The sequence below is a fragment of the Rhyacophila brunnea genome, unplaced genomic scaffold, assembly GCF_057557595.1.
Source record: "Rhyacophila brunnea isolate RB1 unplaced genomic scaffold, BYU_Rbru_1.0 scaffold_16, whole genome shotgun sequence".
In the NCBI taxonomy this organism is placed as follows: Eukaryota; Metazoa; Arthropoda; class Insecta; order Trichoptera; family Rhyacophilidae; genus Rhyacophila; species Rhyacophila brunnea.
Genome location: NW_028232816.1, coordinates 20,940,615 through 20,958,170, shown reverse-complemented (window position 1 = coordinate 20,958,170; position 17,556 = coordinate 20,940,615). Strand labels below are relative to the sequence as shown.

General features: G+C 31.0%; 1 protein-coding gene across 1 annotated transcript in view; it reads right to left on the bottom strand.

Annotated features, from left to right (window-relative positions):
• LOC147074508 (uncharacterized) overlaps positions 1–17,556 on the bottom strand; it is a 385,978-nt gene that overhangs the window by 198,318 nt on the left and 170,104 nt on the right. The window contains exon 3 of the mRNA XM_085943426.1: positions 634–747. Coding sequence (XP_085799552.1) covers positions 634–747 — 114 coding nt within the window. The remainder of the gene's footprint in view (positions 1–633; positions 748–17,556) is intronic.

Sequence of the window (17,556 nt, the reverse complement as noted above, 5' to 3'; positions counted from 1 at the left end):
TTGTGCCAACACCCGTGATGGTTTCTGAATTGATACAACCATTTTCTTCTTCTTTTTCTTCTATTATATCTTCTTCTATTTGTATGCGTTCTTATACCATTTATCCGATTGCAACGAAATTTTGACCAGTTGTTGTGTGCACGCCTGCAAAATTTTCTGAATTAGTACAACCATATTTTTCTTCTTTTATTCGTATGCGTTCCTATACCATTCATCCGATTGCGATGAAACTTTTATTAGTTATTGTGCGCACACCTGTGAAGGTTTCTAAAGTAGTATTATATAAAATACAAAGTTTGTTTGTTTGTTCCATCCAATTTTGATTTTTTTTACTACATATTAATAACATTAATAACGTTTGCTTATTTTGGATTCGATTTTAATTTAGTGGTCTTTTGTTTGACCTTTACTCCTATTAAAATTATTTACATATTGCCATATTGTATTACACAGATATTTTCATATTAAAAAAACAATTACCTCTTATTATTTTTTAAATATCTAAGATAAATATAACCACGAAGCGACCCTGTGCGAAGCCGGGTACTTCAGCTAGTAATATATAGAAAAAGCTAATATATTACAATGGTTGGAGATTTAATACAATAAAAAAGAAAATAAGAAAATCAGTACCTCATTGTCGTGAGGAGGAAGTTGTCTCAGAAGTTGCCGTACTCTGTGTCGCTCTCCGGCTGAATTTACATACGGGACTTTGTCTTCGGGCAGAGCGGAAAAATAAAGGTGCACCTAGAAAGAAAAAGAAAATTTACATAATTTAGTTGAGTGAAAAATTCAATGTATGAAAATTGTTTGTTTCTATTATGGAAATATCTTAAAAAAGTCTTCCACATCTGAGTACAAAGTCATTCGATTTTCTTAAATGTATTATCAAACAATAACAATATTATTGAAACCATTAATTGTAGTAAACAATATCGTAAAAAGGTAGCAAAATCTACTGGGAATATAAAAGGTAGACTTCACTTTGATTTGGCCGTGACAAATAAATTTAAGAAACATCTATTTGGTTTAGCATAGTGTTAGTTCTGCCAAAGCTTAATTCGATTCTAAATAAAAGCTTTCAAATTGTGCATTTTCTATTTTCTATAAAACATTTTATTAAAACAATAAATAATTCAAAATATCTTTGCTACATTCGAAAAAACTTATTGAAGTAAATTTTAATGATAAAAATAACCATAAAACAATATGCGATAATAAAAAGGGGTGAGGCATGCCAGCAGAGAACCTAGCGGAAAAATACGAAGCTTGCAATTTGAGATTTTTTTTTGATAATTTACAATTTCAACTGTATTAATTAATAAATGTGTATCTGAAAATATTAAAAAGATTTTTTTTTAACTCAAGGATAAACTTACAATTGTAAAAAAATGTTATAAAATGTGAATTCGTTACAGGGTCATATTATCGTACTATTACTTTATATATTATGGTCATATTTATTATTAAAATTTAGTTTATTAAGTTTGGCCGTTTAGATTTTTGAGTAATTCATCGTTTTAATATTTTTTATATTTAATTAAAAAAAAATCGATTTTTGTGTATAACTTGAAATCCTTTTTATGCCTTTTTGTGTCAGATAAAAAAATTAATTATCGTTGGGTGAAATATTAGCTTTCGCAATATTGGTATATTACAAGAATCCCTTGGGTCACCTCCCATGGGAGTTTCTGAGTGACTGACAAGAGCATACGAGAGACAAGTAATTTTTTACGTCGAGTTGCGAAGGATCTAGGACGATTCGGCGCCGGGACAACTGGGCGCCACGCAATCGTATGAAGTTCGAAAATAAATAGACATTCACGAATTATAGGTACTTTTAATATATATATTTAATAATATTATTTATATTTAAATTTATATAAGTATCTATTAATATTTATTCTTCTTCTTTGTGTGCCATATCCGTTATCAGACGTCGGCGATGAATTTGGCCATTTGGCCCCTGTCCGTCGCTGCTCTGAATAGGGCTGGAGTACTGAGCTCAAACCAGTCTCCGAGGTTTTTGAGCCAGGACGTTCTTCTTCTACCAGGGCCTCGCTTACCGGAGATCTTCCCTTGAATATTTATTACTTGATTAGAATTAGAATTACTAGATACACGTAGATACTGATTTAATTGTGCATATGTTTAAGTTACAACGAGAAGAGAGTTCTTTTATTGTTATATAAAGCCTCAGGCATAATAATTCTTAATCCACAATTAAACACATTATGTTAAGAGTAAAATGAATAAATTCGGCAACAGTACGGCGCCAAATTAATTATCAGGGCGTCCAGTTGTTCCAGTCCCATTTACGAACGCCGCTTTAGGTGATTCACTTTTTAAATATAAATTTATTAATTAATATTTTTCTTATTCGATAAGGTCTTTTATGGTGGTATTTTATTTCTAGTGTATTAAACGCAGTAAGCTTGTGAAAAATGCTACCATTAATGCAATTTTAAATATAATGCATTAATAAAACAAAAAGTTAGTCACAGTTCGATATCTATAAGAGCAGAGAAAGAGGGAAAATATTTAATAATATTTTATTGTGGTAAAGAGTTTTCATGTAGGCAAGGCTAAGTTCTAAACTTTGAAATTATATTCGTAATAGTCTTTTACAACGCGACTCTGATGTGGGTCATATAATATTGATTATTCAAATTAATATGTTTGTTTGAATTTGAATAGTTGGAAAGCGCTTTAGTTTTTAATATGTAACAAGCAACATATTATATCATTTTAAAGTACACATATTATATATTATTATCATAGTGTTATGAAACGACGATAAAACTGTTAAAATAAAACTCATTTAACATACATATTTTGAAAAAAATTAAATAATGATAATAATTGATGGTTAATTTTATAAAATTTACGAGTGCGGATTCATGAATAGGTAAAGAGAGCCATGAGCTTAGTTCAAACTGTTCTTTTAAAAATATCAATACTTACGATTATTGATAATTAACCCATCGACTGCAGAAAGAAAAAACAGCGTAACCCTCAGTTTTTCAAAATAGGTTTTATTCAATTATAACGTTGTACATGACTAAATACATGCTATGTCAAAGGATGTAAGTTGCAAATGCCGATTTATCATTAAAATTTAGCTGGCAATTCAAAAAAAAAAATAAGTAAGCGAAGTGGGGAAAAAGACATAACCATCATTTTTGTTGGTTTTTCTTTAATTAACTCAATATTTAATATCAGATTAGGAATATAAAAACAAAATCAATAATTACCATTCACTTCATTGTTATGTCTATTTTATATTTTAATTTTAACCAAAAACCATAAAAAAAACGTTTTTTTGCCTCCTGTAAAATTTGATTCGTGTGGATTACGTCCCTTTTCCTTTCTACAGTCGATATATAATTTATATTTAGGCTCTATATGTACATACATATCTTTGTTCTAAAATCTGAATTAAATAACCACATAAGATTTTGGTAGATCGACATCAGTAGGTAAGATGCGGAGAGAAATATGACTCATCCATGACGATGACGTATTTACGATGGGTTTGCGTTAGAAATATCTTGCTCTGGTAATATAATATACGATATATCATTGTAGTATCTCTTGATTTACAGTTAGTTTAAAATTTTTTGGGACGTTATGGTATTATATTTTTTAATGGCAGTGTTCTGAAAACTTGTTTTATTATCAAAAAAAATATTAAAAGTTAGCATCAAAAATAAAATTGGTCATTTATGAAAAACCAATAAGTATAGATATCTACAGTGGGTAGAGCATAGACAACAAAATGAGATATTATTATCGTCAGATATAAGAAAGCGAGTCTCATTGAGACGATGAAAATGATTTCTCGGGGGAAATTTCCGTCTCCGGGAAATAATAACTAACGAACAGATTCATTGAACTTCCATCTAAGTAAGTAAAAGTAAAAGGATTAATAATACTGTAATACCATACGAATGGCAAAAATAATTACGACTTATGAGACTATTTATTGTCAGGTTTATAAGACACCATACGTCTGAATGTTTTTTGGTTAATTTTGTTTTTATGTGCTATCTCCATAAATTGATTACTTATACATACATTTGCAGCAGTAATACTTCTTTAAGGCTATACCTTAGCTGAGGCTTGGTCTAAAAGATCGTGACTAGGCGATGCGCGGATTGTGCAAATGACGCGAGCCGAACGAAATATAATTTGTCATAAAAATTCAAATGCGTCCTGTTTATGTTATGTTTATTATTATATTCGTAATAATTGTTGTTTTTATTTAATAAAACGCAATTTTTTTGTAACACTATAACAATAGGTACATAAATAATTATCCGTCCATATACGGATAATTATTTATGTACCTATGTACCTATTGTTATATTATTTCTATCGCTTTGGATTTTGTTTGATAAATATTGTTTTAAAAAAATGTATTCAGTTGAAAATGTCCCTCTGAGGCGAACGAAACCGGTCCTTATCTCTTGATTTAAAGTGAAATAAGTACTACAACAAAAAAAATGCGTTTTATTAAATAAAAACAACAATAAAATGCAGTTCCACCATGAATTGACAGTTAACAAAATAAAAGAAATTCGTAATAATAATAGTATATTCATTGACATGTTTTCTTTTTCAAGTACATGCGCAAAGTTTTTTAGTCATATTTACACTATTTAAGAATATATTCCTCTGACGCCATCACAAAACAAATTGACGTGCTCACAGGTCTATATCGCTTTCCGATTGGCAACGCTTGCAAAATTACGTCCCACCTATTCCTGAAAATTATTTGCCGTTTCACTGAAGTATGCTCTTAATTAAGTACTATATTGAAAAAATCTTTATTGAAGATACGTAATTTTGAATACCCTCAAAAATAACAGAATTAATTCATATAAACCCGAGCTGTAAGTTTTAACGATTAAGCTACTGATACAACTAATAATTTCGGATTAATACGGAATTTCTTAACTACTATGCATCTGAAGTGTTATTTCAAATTGTGTTAATATCATATCTTGTAATTTTAAATCAAATTAACTTTGGCTTGCGAGAGTATTGACTTTTATTCAATGGATACTTAATACACATGATTTACGAATTCATTATTTAATATACTTATTACATAATTTGGAGCAACATCATAAACATACCTATTTTCTTATTTACTTTGTCGTACAATTATGTTGGTAAATAGTTAGTAAATTATAGTAGAGAAAGTAACAATTTTAATTTCGGTATGGCGTGTACTGATAATTTGAAACATGATAAATAATTACGTAGAATATTAAAAAAAATATCACATTTTTTACCGTTTTATTATAACGTAAAATTTATGTTAATTACTTTATTATCATATTCGCAATGCAATATTCTTTATATAATGTTGTTACTTAGCGGAAATCCATTATACTTATACAATGCTGCAATGTCGAAACCGGACGAAAAAAAATCATTCGATCTTTTCTTTCCTTAAACTTTGTAAATCAGTTGGGCGTGTAATCGAATTTCGCGCTGGGTTTTTACAATGTATGTCTGGATTCAGATATAATTATTTAAAAAAACCTAGCAGGAATCGAACACACATGTGTTTCTAATTAGGTAGTATCTGAGAGGTATCCGAACCTGTCAAATTCTCCGGTCTTCATGTACCTAAAACTAATTCTGACTTCAACCAAAAACACAGACTTATAGTCAATAATAATAATAACTACTAAATGTATACTTAACAATTTTTGCGATACTTATATATAATTGAGAATTATAATTCGTGGAGGTTTTCTTGAATTGAAATATTGTTATTAATATACACATAATACAGATAAGGCTATATGCTGAGATATAATAAAGGGGCCTAAATTATTACGAATCCTTCTATGGATCTATTAATGATACATGGGAATTTCTTTAGACTTTTTTTGATAAATAGGTATCTACATGATATACAATTCAGTAAATTTCCTCACAATTCCTTATGAGAAGTAAGTTCTCAAAGCACGTATGACATGATTTACCATTGTGTATGATAATTATCATAATGTACCGGGCAATCACAAAGACTATCCTTTTTTATTTTTATTTTGAGTTTTTAAAATTACATTGTTAGCAAAATCTTAGGATTTAGATTCATCGGTTGCATGTGGTACTCATTACGGGGATGGTTTAGATTAGACATATGGATAATAATCGGAGAGACGCTCATTAATATCTTCGCGTAATACCCCTCCCATACACAAATCATCCTCTTAATGAATTCGTCATTAATTATCATAATATTATATATTACACATTAGGTATATCTATTCAAAATGTATGTCATTATCATAAATCTGGGTCAATGAAAATATCTACATATTGAGTCGATTCATCTCGGTTACATTGTTACGTACTTCATCAAAATTTAACAATTTGATTTGAATCGGGGACCTGGTGAGTAAGTCTTTTCTTCGAGCTGTGACCTGCCGATTTCCATTTAAGTTGTTTACAAAACACTATTTTAATTCCCTTATCGAGGTGTTTAATTTGTTTGTTAAATCTTTATGCGTAATGCCCAGCATGCACCATCCCTATATCTATCACGGTATTCTACTCCGAGTATATACCTGGATGTATTTATTACTGAGGGTCCATAGATTTAAATCATGGATATGTGATTGTATAGGTACACTGGTTGAACATCGAATTTATAGGATAATGGGAAGTCACTTTTGAAGACATTATTCAGGTAGGCCAAAACATTCCATATATTATTTATGTTTTTGTTTTTTGAAAATCCCGCGAATTGTATATCTAAATCTCGATTTATTTGAATTTATAGCATCCGGTAATTGTTTAAACAAGTTGTAATCACCCAGTCTCTACAATAATAATATAATCATATATACGATTTCTGCCGGCAAGCTAACAAACCCGGAAATTAATAAATAATTCTGTTCCCCGGAGTAAATTCTTATACGAGTGAATGTATCAGGCGGACAGAAGGAGGTAGCAGGTATAAGAATGTCTAGCCATCCTTATTACGTTGGTTATTATCTAATAAGCTTCCTTCGCGAGGACGTCAAACTACTTACTACCTCTTCAAACTTATTGCTATCCGGGGAAAATGCTTCAAGATTGCCATAACTCAGCCCTTTTATCACTAGCGATTATATTATTTATTTGTGTTGTTTTACTTTGTTATCATTACGAAATGGTAGTTATATTATTAAACTACTCGCGCACCTTAGGTGGAGCATATGGACACCGTGATTAATTGTTGATCCTATAATTTTACTAATCGTAGCAAATTGATTGACTCTTTTGAACATGCCAGTCCAAGGCGTAAAATAATTTATTGACTCACTGATATATATAAAAACATTAAAGATGGAATTTTTTCTGAAAGCAGTATCCAGTAATAAGAGTTCATTAGTTTAAAATAAGAAACTTCTCTAATCAAGGGTTGTTATTTACTTAATATTTTTTTTTACAAAAGTTCGGTCATCGGTGAGTAATGATTATAAGAAATGTCGTTTTCTACTGGTGGATGCAAAAAAATGCATGACATAAGTACGTATTATACAACGTTTTTATTAGGTCGTATTTTTATTTGTCCGGTTGTTTATTCAGTACAAATTTTGCAATCGATTTTTAACTAACTTCCCGACTAGCTTTTAGAATATATCACAACACGATGCCAATGCATTCTTTTAATAATTTTAGCCATCTTTATGTAGAATTAAATTCATTTTCAGTTAATTCTGTTTTGTATGAAAAGTTATTTCGGAAGAAATCCGTAATCCAATCCACTATTATTGGTTGCTAGGGGTCTGAGGTCCTAGCAACTAAATTATTAATATATAGTGCGTTACTATGGAAATCAATATGACATGTCAAAATGACATTTCAGTATTATTTCTATCAAGTACAATTTTTTTTGATCGTTTAAGCCAGTGAAGTCAAGTTTATATGATTCAACAGAAAATTTAAAAACGTTGTATATAAAAAGTTTTTTTTATCTTGTAATTATTTTAATTAAAATACTTTAAATATAATTATCAAAAAAACGTCTCAAATTAAAAGCTTCGTATTTTTCAGCTAGATGACTCTGCTAGCTGGAGTATTTACCTTAAACTTAAACCATCTACTGTCACAAATGCTTGTTTAAAAATGCATTAACAAGCTCTACGCTGGATTGCACTCAATTAATTATCTATGATGGCACTGTCTACTACTTAAGAAAGTCGTATAAGGAGTCGATATTAGCATAAATACTATGATATTCGTAAACTTATTGTGAAATATTATTAGTCTTATAAAAGTTTCTCAGAGCTTTGAATTGTACGAAAAGCTTTGATAATCTTTATCTTGATATGCACTACTTGAAAAAAGTGATCGTATTGCACTCAACATGCGATTTAGTTACAAATAAAATGTAGGTGGGTTGACCGAAATAAAAACAATAACATACATTTATTTCACAAATGAAGCCAGCACGTCATTACGATTGCATTTTAACACCTGACCACAGTCACAGGTAACATATTCATAAGTATGTAAATTTTAAACAATTAAAATATTAAAAGATATACCTACTATTATTTACTTATTGAATTACAAAAAACTTGTGTTGATTTTACGGAGTTATACGAGTGTTTATTGGTCCAAAACGTTATGTTACACTTTTTTTGTCATAGAAAAATGTTTATGTATCGGTATGTTGATTTAATAAAATATTTCCATGGTATTATGGGAGATTATCACGATCGAAAATGGCCGATACGATTCATAGCATTGAACCTGGACCCTATTTTCTGTAAGCTCGTATTAATTTTGTATCAACATAGAAATCTCACAACACAAATCGAATTCTTTGCATCTACAGGGTGCTTCAAAAGTTTAGGCCGCACTTTTTTGATTTAAAAATAACAACAATTAATTGTAACAAGGGCCACTATATATACCGTGACAATCGCTTTTATAGTACACCAACATATCTGATGTGAAACGTGATATAAACATTATTCGGTTTTCCGTTTAATTTAATTTTAACTTATTGGATCATATAGGTCACTAACTCACAAAGTAGAGGTTATGTATTTTTGACAACGAATAATAATTGTACCGCCCAATAATTATTCTCATAGGCATATATTCTAGAAATTAGGAAGCCGAGTAAAAACAAGACGCATTTTGGTCGCAATAGGTTTTCTCTTCCGGATTGGTTGCAGTTTTGAAATATAATTTTTTGCTGTTTTTATTCTTTTGATATTAGTTTGGAAACTTGCATCCACCGTTTTAAGATAATATGCTCGACCCAAGATAAATACTTTCGCTGACTCTATATTTCATCAGAAAACTGGGTTACGGTAAACTATTATATAGTCATGAGAAAGGCATAGGCTAGACGCTTTAATGTGGTGCTGAATGCGGATGCCTAGAGTCTCGTGAATAGTTAAAGTGCCAACGACTTCATAATCAGCGAATTTCAGTTTGCTTTGCCGCACGGAGGTAGTCCTACCTCCAGGTGTATGGACAAGAATATCGCGGGTTTTACAATAAAACTGCTCCTGTGTACCGCTGAATGCTAAGAGGGTGAAGCCAAACCGTCTTGAAGGCTGTCAGATGCTGAAATATTCTAAGCCACGATTTTCAGTCATGAGGTACCTTTAGCCATTGACTCAAAACAATAGTTACCTAGTTTCTTTTAAAACCGTGTTATATTTGATACTATACCGCAAAATATTATGATAAAATTAATTATGTACTAAATATAATAATATATTAACTTACACCCGATAACCTGCGAGCGCGTGTTGCTAAAATTGATATTTTTTGTGTTAAACATAAAGTTAGTAGTAAATATTTTTTGTTAATTAAGTAGAAAAGATGGTTCTGTGTACTGTATTAAAATGTGGTAACCATACTGATAATAAAGAAAATGGTATTACGTTTTAAAGATAAGTTGATACATGTTCGTGATAATTTATTTGTATATTATTATATATATATTTTAATATCAGTGACCTAGTATTTCTTTAAAATAACTTAAATTATGGATATCTTTACACAATGGTTGCATTTTGACCGCTTAAAAATACTATATGACGTAAAAATATAGAAAATTATATTTTAATTAGATGTATCTATAGTCTAAGCTTACACCCCTTATAGGGTAGAAAAGAGAACTTAAAGAATAAACACCCTGTGTAGGTTCTAGGACCTAAGTAATGCAGAGGCATTTTTCGCGGTGAATAACCGTTATTTAATCGGAACGTTTCGGTTTGTATAGTAAACTTTCCACTCGCTCTGACTTAACAATATCGCCAGATTACAAATCCAGACCGTCCCCAAAAGCCCTCCTCCTCCACATTATAAGAGGGGGGTTCTTAGCCACAGCGCCCCTTTACTGAGCGGTGGCACGCGATTTTTTCACTGTCGAAAGGTATTTGAACTCAGCTTGCGGTCGAAACCGAGAAAATATTTTGACAGCTGACGGAGCCTCGGCGATTAGTGAAAAATGTGAAAAATGAATCTACTGACATTGTTTGCATGTCATGATTTCTTAGGTGCGCACGTACTCAACTTAATATGAACTGAATGGGTGCATTCCTCAGTGAGAAATATTAATATTATTAATGAACTTTTTCATTGCGCGACACCCTCACTCACCATGAAAATATCGGTTTTCCGGTCTTTTCCGACAAGTGAATGTATCAAGTATCTTCCTTTTTCAAGGGTATATCTCAACTTTTTGAATGTAGAAGATGTTATTACAATCACCCACCATTATCGTGTCGTGCGTTTAGCAAACATATTATAATTCATTTTTGGTCATACAAGTCACATCCTGAAGCGGGCCTCCAGACTAAGATCATTGGCGGGCCCTCCTACCTATCGCAAAGGTTATTGGTAGTCGCCCAAAAGCGTTTTTTTTAAATTAAAGGTATTCAGTGTATTTTTAGCTAATTATGGAGTTGTCGAGTATCCACAAACAATAATCAACAATTGCATTGCACAATCATAAATTAAAAAATGTTATTGGTCTCTAATAAGTAACTATTAGAGCAAATTTATAATGTGTGTCTATCTCACTTATCTGGACAACCCGCCACGTTACATTGAGTCCGGGACCTCAGACTGGAACCCTGTTAGCCACCCTCTCCTCGTGGGGGCCATGCTCGTAGTATTTAGTCAGGTCGAAGGTAGGAGAGGTCAATGAATTAATCCATTAACATGGATATACGCAATCAGAAGTGCCACAGTTTTATGCAGACTATGTGTCGTTAAATGTTGCGAAAGATGGAACCAAGTTATGGAAAAAGCTTTCAAACGGGCAAATTATCTATAGAGATAAGATCCCGACGAAAAAGAATAATATATACTAGAGTAACTTTCTGTGAATAGATCTTAGTGTAAATAAAAAATTTCAATTACAATTGGTAATTACTATTGCAAGAATTTATTGATTAACTATCATAAACACACATAATTTGAAAAAAAACAGATATAAAAACGAAATTGATATCAACTTTAAAAAACCTTTTCATAGGTTAGTTTTATGTAAGTGTCGAACACGTTGTTTATTAATAATAAACTCATATAATGTGAAACTAACTTACTTAGCGTGTCTTGCGTGTAATATTGTTTGGTAGGATCAAAGTATTTTGTATTTATTGTTTAAATGTGTCAAGTTTCATTAAAACTAATTTAATGTTTTAAGGTATCAAAATTAGCAAAATTGCAAATATAGTAATCAGGCAATAAATTATACAGTGCGTTTAAAAAAATGTGGCATGTCTGTGACCGAAACAATTATTTTTAAAATGAGTTATATGCCACACTTCTTAATATATTTTGATAACAAGCGTAATGGAACTGTGGCCGTTAAAATACCTCGCTTTTTAATGGGGTATGATGGTGGAAAAACGCAGTCTGAGGAATAGACAAGTGTATATGATTTATATTTGTTTTTTTCCTTATAATTAATGTTGTTGGGGTAATATTTATTTGCATCGTCGTGATACCACTAATGAGTTGTAAATATCCAAAGCTCATAAGAACACTGAGTAAAATAATATGTACAGTTAAAATTTAAATAACATAAAAAAAATAAGTAAATATGTATATAGCGGCGTTTTATTTGACGCTGATGACGCAATTAATTCGTCGTAAGGTATAAAAGAGGCTTCGAAACAGTTAAAACCAGTAGTAAAAGACGTGTTTCTCACAAATTTAATATTATCTAAAAAATCCCTGCAACCAAGATAACTACTCAAACAGATACCTATACTATACTTGTAAATAAACAAAAAAATCCCTTATAATATTAATATGTGTCGTCACATTTTTTATTACAGTATGAGATTCTAGGAAAGAGATACCTTCATTTAAATACCTATTTACTAGTTGTAATGGTATTTGGAATTTATGGTTTATACTTATACTATTATTTAATTTTAGAAACACGCCAAATCTCTCAGTGGCTCGGACCTCCAAGTACTTTAGTACTCCTGTACGTATAGGTACAAACATCTGAAGTTGATAACATATATCGATAATAAAAAAAATATTTGACAAACTTTCGTAAAAATGAACAGGCAGATTTATATATTTCAAATATTTATACATGCTCAATAATTTACTATCTGGGTTAATATTATTGATAGTAAGCATTACACAACCGGGGTCTTGTGGATAATTATTGTTCTTCCTGGGACGCTACCAGCATAACTTCGAAGGATACTTCCATGTCCGATCCTAATAAGATCATGATATGGGCATCCATAGAGTGGAGGTTTGTATTGAAAGATTTTTGATTTTACGAGAAATGGATGTTAACCACTTGCTCAACTCAACCTATTAGATTCATACTTTGACTCATACATAAATTCAAAAACAATATGTGTATCTACTTGCTGGATTCAGGATTCAAACCTGGGACCTACGAAGTTATAGGTCCACGCTTTAGCCGCGCGGCCATCGTGGGCTTCTCGTTAGTTAAATTGCCTATATACCCGGTAGATAAAATAATTTATTAGTAGTGGTATACAATGTTTCTTTGCAATGATGAAGCTCAATAATAGATCCATGGTCTCAGTCCAAACACACATTGAAAAGACAACTGGTATATTATAAACCCGCAAATAATGGATTTAAAGACGGCTTTTTACCACTACAACACCGGAGTCGCTCTAATAACTAAGAGCACTTTAAAATAAACAAAACCCCAATTATTTAGTATGCCCGATACAAATAAAAATAAATCTTACATTACGGGACCGTAAGTACCAAATTAACTTATTAAAGAAAAATTCTTTGTTTTTTCGATGCAATAGTGCCCCGTCACCCGGCATAGTCAAGATTCTATCGCAGGCCATTAGAATTACGAAAGCAAGCTTATGTGAATAATGCATGTAATAAAACTAAATTAAGGGGTACCCGACCCCCTTTCGAACGGAAAAAAGTGGGTACTTTATGGAATTATTTATTTTGTGATTACGCTATTTATTGTATGGTTATTTTATTCTAATGAATGAAACGCTACGATTAAAAGGAAACATTACAACGGTAAAAATTAATTAAAAATATATTTATTCGCTTGATAATTTAGTTTAGAATTAAAAATGTAGAATAAAATATTTATTCACGTGAAAATGTGGTGTTGTGAATAAAACTTACGTTGTTATGAGACTGCTATTGTGTGAGTTCGATTTTTACGTTGCTTGTAGTGTTACTAGCGCCATCTAGTGATGCAATTACGAAGGATTGTTTTAATTAATCAATTAGTATTGACAAAGCTGGAGAGACGACGATGCACTGGGAGAACACCACTACGATGGCTGGACGAAGTAGAAATAGAAAAGGACTTCCACACTCCAATTGTTATTCAGGACAAGCTAAGGGGGATAGTGGAGGGCAATATTGGAGGATGTAGCGTCTGTAATATAGGTATTTAAAATGTAGAAGAAAATACACATCTTTTTAAAATTCGAAGATAAAAAAAAACTAATATATTTTCGTGTTTTTTTAAAAATTAATTGTTGTTTCATAAGATCTCTAGAAGGTGTACATGAGAATTTGTAATAATTCATACTTTCAATGTAGGTACTTTTATTTTTTAAATCTAAAAGAGCTTCAATATTGTTATAATCAGTGACATCCTTAGAGAAAGTTAAGCAGATTTAGGATACCGTCCGGCATCCCTTTTCAATTTACAACGTTTTTCTTAGCTCGTATTCTTATTTGTCCGGTAGTTCTTTGTCCGGTACAAATCTTGCAATCGATTTTTAACTAACTTCCCCACTAGTTAGACATTTGAAACTTTTAGATTATATCAGAACACGATGCCAATGCATTTTTTAAATACTTTTAGCCATCTTTAAGTAGAATTGAATTCATTTTCAGTTAATTCTGTTTTGTATGAAAAGTTATTTCGACACCATTATTGGTTGCTAGGGGGTCTGGGGTCATAGCAACTAAATTATTAACATATACGTATGTTACTATGGAAATCAATATGAAATGTCAAAATGACATTTCAGTATTATTTCTATCAAGTACATTTTTTTATCGTTTAAGCTAGTCTAGTCAAGTTTATATGATTCAACATAAAATTTAAAAACGTTGTAAGTATATAAAAAGTTCTTTTTATCTCATAATTATTTAATTTCAAATTGTCTGCAAATTCATTAGGTTTCATTGTTAGCAATCATATTATTTATATTCGGCTATATTAAACAGACAAATACATAAAAAATAGAATTCACATTAAAAAAGCGATGATTTTAGGTATGAGAAGGTCTATGGTGCTGGCAGGTTTGCAGGCACTCAATATTGCTTGTGCGACAAACCGCCATTAAAATCTGTATTACAATAGTTATGTTGTCAGGATTTTTTATATTTCATTTTTTTTTAAACTTAGATGTCAATTTTTTCTAATGAAGCGACCGCATGGAAAAAAGCCAATGAAAAATCTAAAAAAAGACAACATCTCCTGAGAATTAAAGCATTTCTACGAAACCTACACTGAAAGAAGGTAGTTTTAGGTACGTGAAGGTCTACGGCATTGAAGGGTTTGGAGGCACCCTTGTGAAAAAAAAATCCTGCGCGATAAACCACCATTGCATCTTTTGCTTCATGAAAAATCCCCACTGCTCTCAAAGGTTGTAATATTTGTATTCGTTCATTTATTCGCTGGCCTTACTAAACATTACTCAAATAAAACATAAATAATACAAGTTATAATTTTCTTTTTAATTGTGACGTTGGTAAAAGATTATATAGCTACCTACTGATTTGTTTTTTTTTTTTAGTAAAACTATTATTTCTACTGAAAATAGAACCACAGTGTTTCGACTTGGCCAAGTGTAGAATATAATAATAATAATATATTTTTCATGAAATTGTTAAGACTTGTATAGGTGTAGGTATCTACCTATGTGAATTATTTAGAAAGCAATTTACTTTTAAAATAATGCGTAGAAAGACCGGTGGGAAAAATATTTTTATTGTCAATAAAAGGGCGCCAAAGCGTTTAAATGCTACCAATAACAATATAATTATTCCGGGAATATTGTCATTCTCCATTGAAATAAATACGTCGCATGGCATTCCTGACAGCCTAATAATCTGTGGACATTACGCAAAGTCACGTTTATACTTTTCGGCGAAAGAAAATGTTTCGGTGCATTTAAATAAACGGTTTGAAGCCAGGAATGTGTTTGACGGTAAAATTATTTTACCTCCCAGGTAGAAGCGGCCGGTCATATTTCGCTAAACGTCAAAATGGAACCGACGGCGACATCCGGCGGCCGTACGCCGAGTTAACTAATTTGTGAAGGTAATGCAATTTTGTTTCTTATATGAATGTTATTTATTATAAACATATTACTTATAAACTAACTGCATTTAAAACAATAAAATTATTTTATTTCGTTGACATCAATAATTATATTAATTATATATACTTATACTTATTCCAGAAGTAACTTCCTATGACCATGGTTGGATTTGCGAACCAGTGTTGCTATCTTTTCTATGCTGATTATAGGACAAAGGCATACAAATTATAGTATTTCTGAAAAATATATAGTACAGGAACATTTTTTGTCTTGAATCTTTTAAAATTATAGTATTTTGGTATATATTTGGCGTAAAATTATAGTATTTTACATTTTTCGTGGAATTAAAAATTATAGTAGGTATTGTACTGTAATTATAGTACGGTTGGAATCACTGTTGCGGACTATCATTAGTCTTTCTTTGGTACCTAGTTCAGCGAAACTTTGATAATGATAGGTTTTCAATGTCAGTAGTTGGTATTTTCATTCAATATCACAGAATATCACACGTCCAAATGCACTCTGTTCCAGCTTTTATTTTCGGACAATTTATTTGTAAATTAATTCTCCATCAATATACATATATTTGCTGTCCAACATATACATTATTTTTTTACGTAATCAAGCTAAGTTCCATTGTGATTAGAGAATATTTAATAAGAAATAAAAAGCAGATTCAAATGAATTATACAATACATTTATTAAGTAAATTAAAGCTTTCTTTAAATCTCATATTTCGAGAAATCCCAAAAGTGATAAAGGTAGGTATTTAATCTTTGAAACTAGTCACGAACGATATTAAGAGTTTTCTCGCCCGCTGGGGAAAGCCGGTTAATTAAGGAGCGCTATGACCATCCATTTTCTTCACCCCTGTTTCAAAGTTATTATTTTATGAAGCGCATCCCTTATTGCAAACTGGCGGGGGGCGAGGGGGAGGTTGGAATGACACTCATTAACGCACCCGGGAGCATCTGAAGAAGAAAGGTATTTATGCGCTAGGATTAAGGTTCGTATAAGAAAAAGGGTGTTTTTGACATATTCTTCAAAATTACATTTAAGTGGCGGGAATCAGTAAAAATATCATATTAACTTGGAAGACGTAAAGAAGAAGAAGATTCTTATTAAAAAATTACGTAGAATTTTATTTTGTAAAATTACAAAAAAACAAAATTTAACGTCAGGATTTAAATAAAGTAATTAGTTTTGCGTGCGAAAGAAAACGGAGAAAAGTCTTAAAAACTGATTTGAATATTATGCCAAATAAACCACAATGAATGAGAAAAAGGACGAGTCAAAACGTTTCATAAATTACTAAATTTCATACAGAAACAGATTACCATACTCGATCTTTCTTTAACTTTCTTGAAAAGTAGTAATTTGAGACTTATCTCCCATTTCCTCCTTTCGCATACAGAATTAATTACTAAACGAGATGTAAATGTTACAAATATACGTACAATATGACATTAAATAAAAAAGAAAAAGTTACAATAAAAAATATATTACAATATAGTAAGATAATATTGTAATAAAATTTTAAAAACAATATACGCAGCACATCACTGAAAATGTCGACGTCTCAAGGGAACGCATTGGTTTGTCTCGAACCCCTTATTGGTGCCCGATAAGCCAAACTCTAAAACGAGCATACAGTTTTTTTTTATCCAGAAGAGGTCATGACTGCACTGCGACTACACAGGTAAACAATCACCAGTTTTATATTACATAATATTATATTGATTTGCTT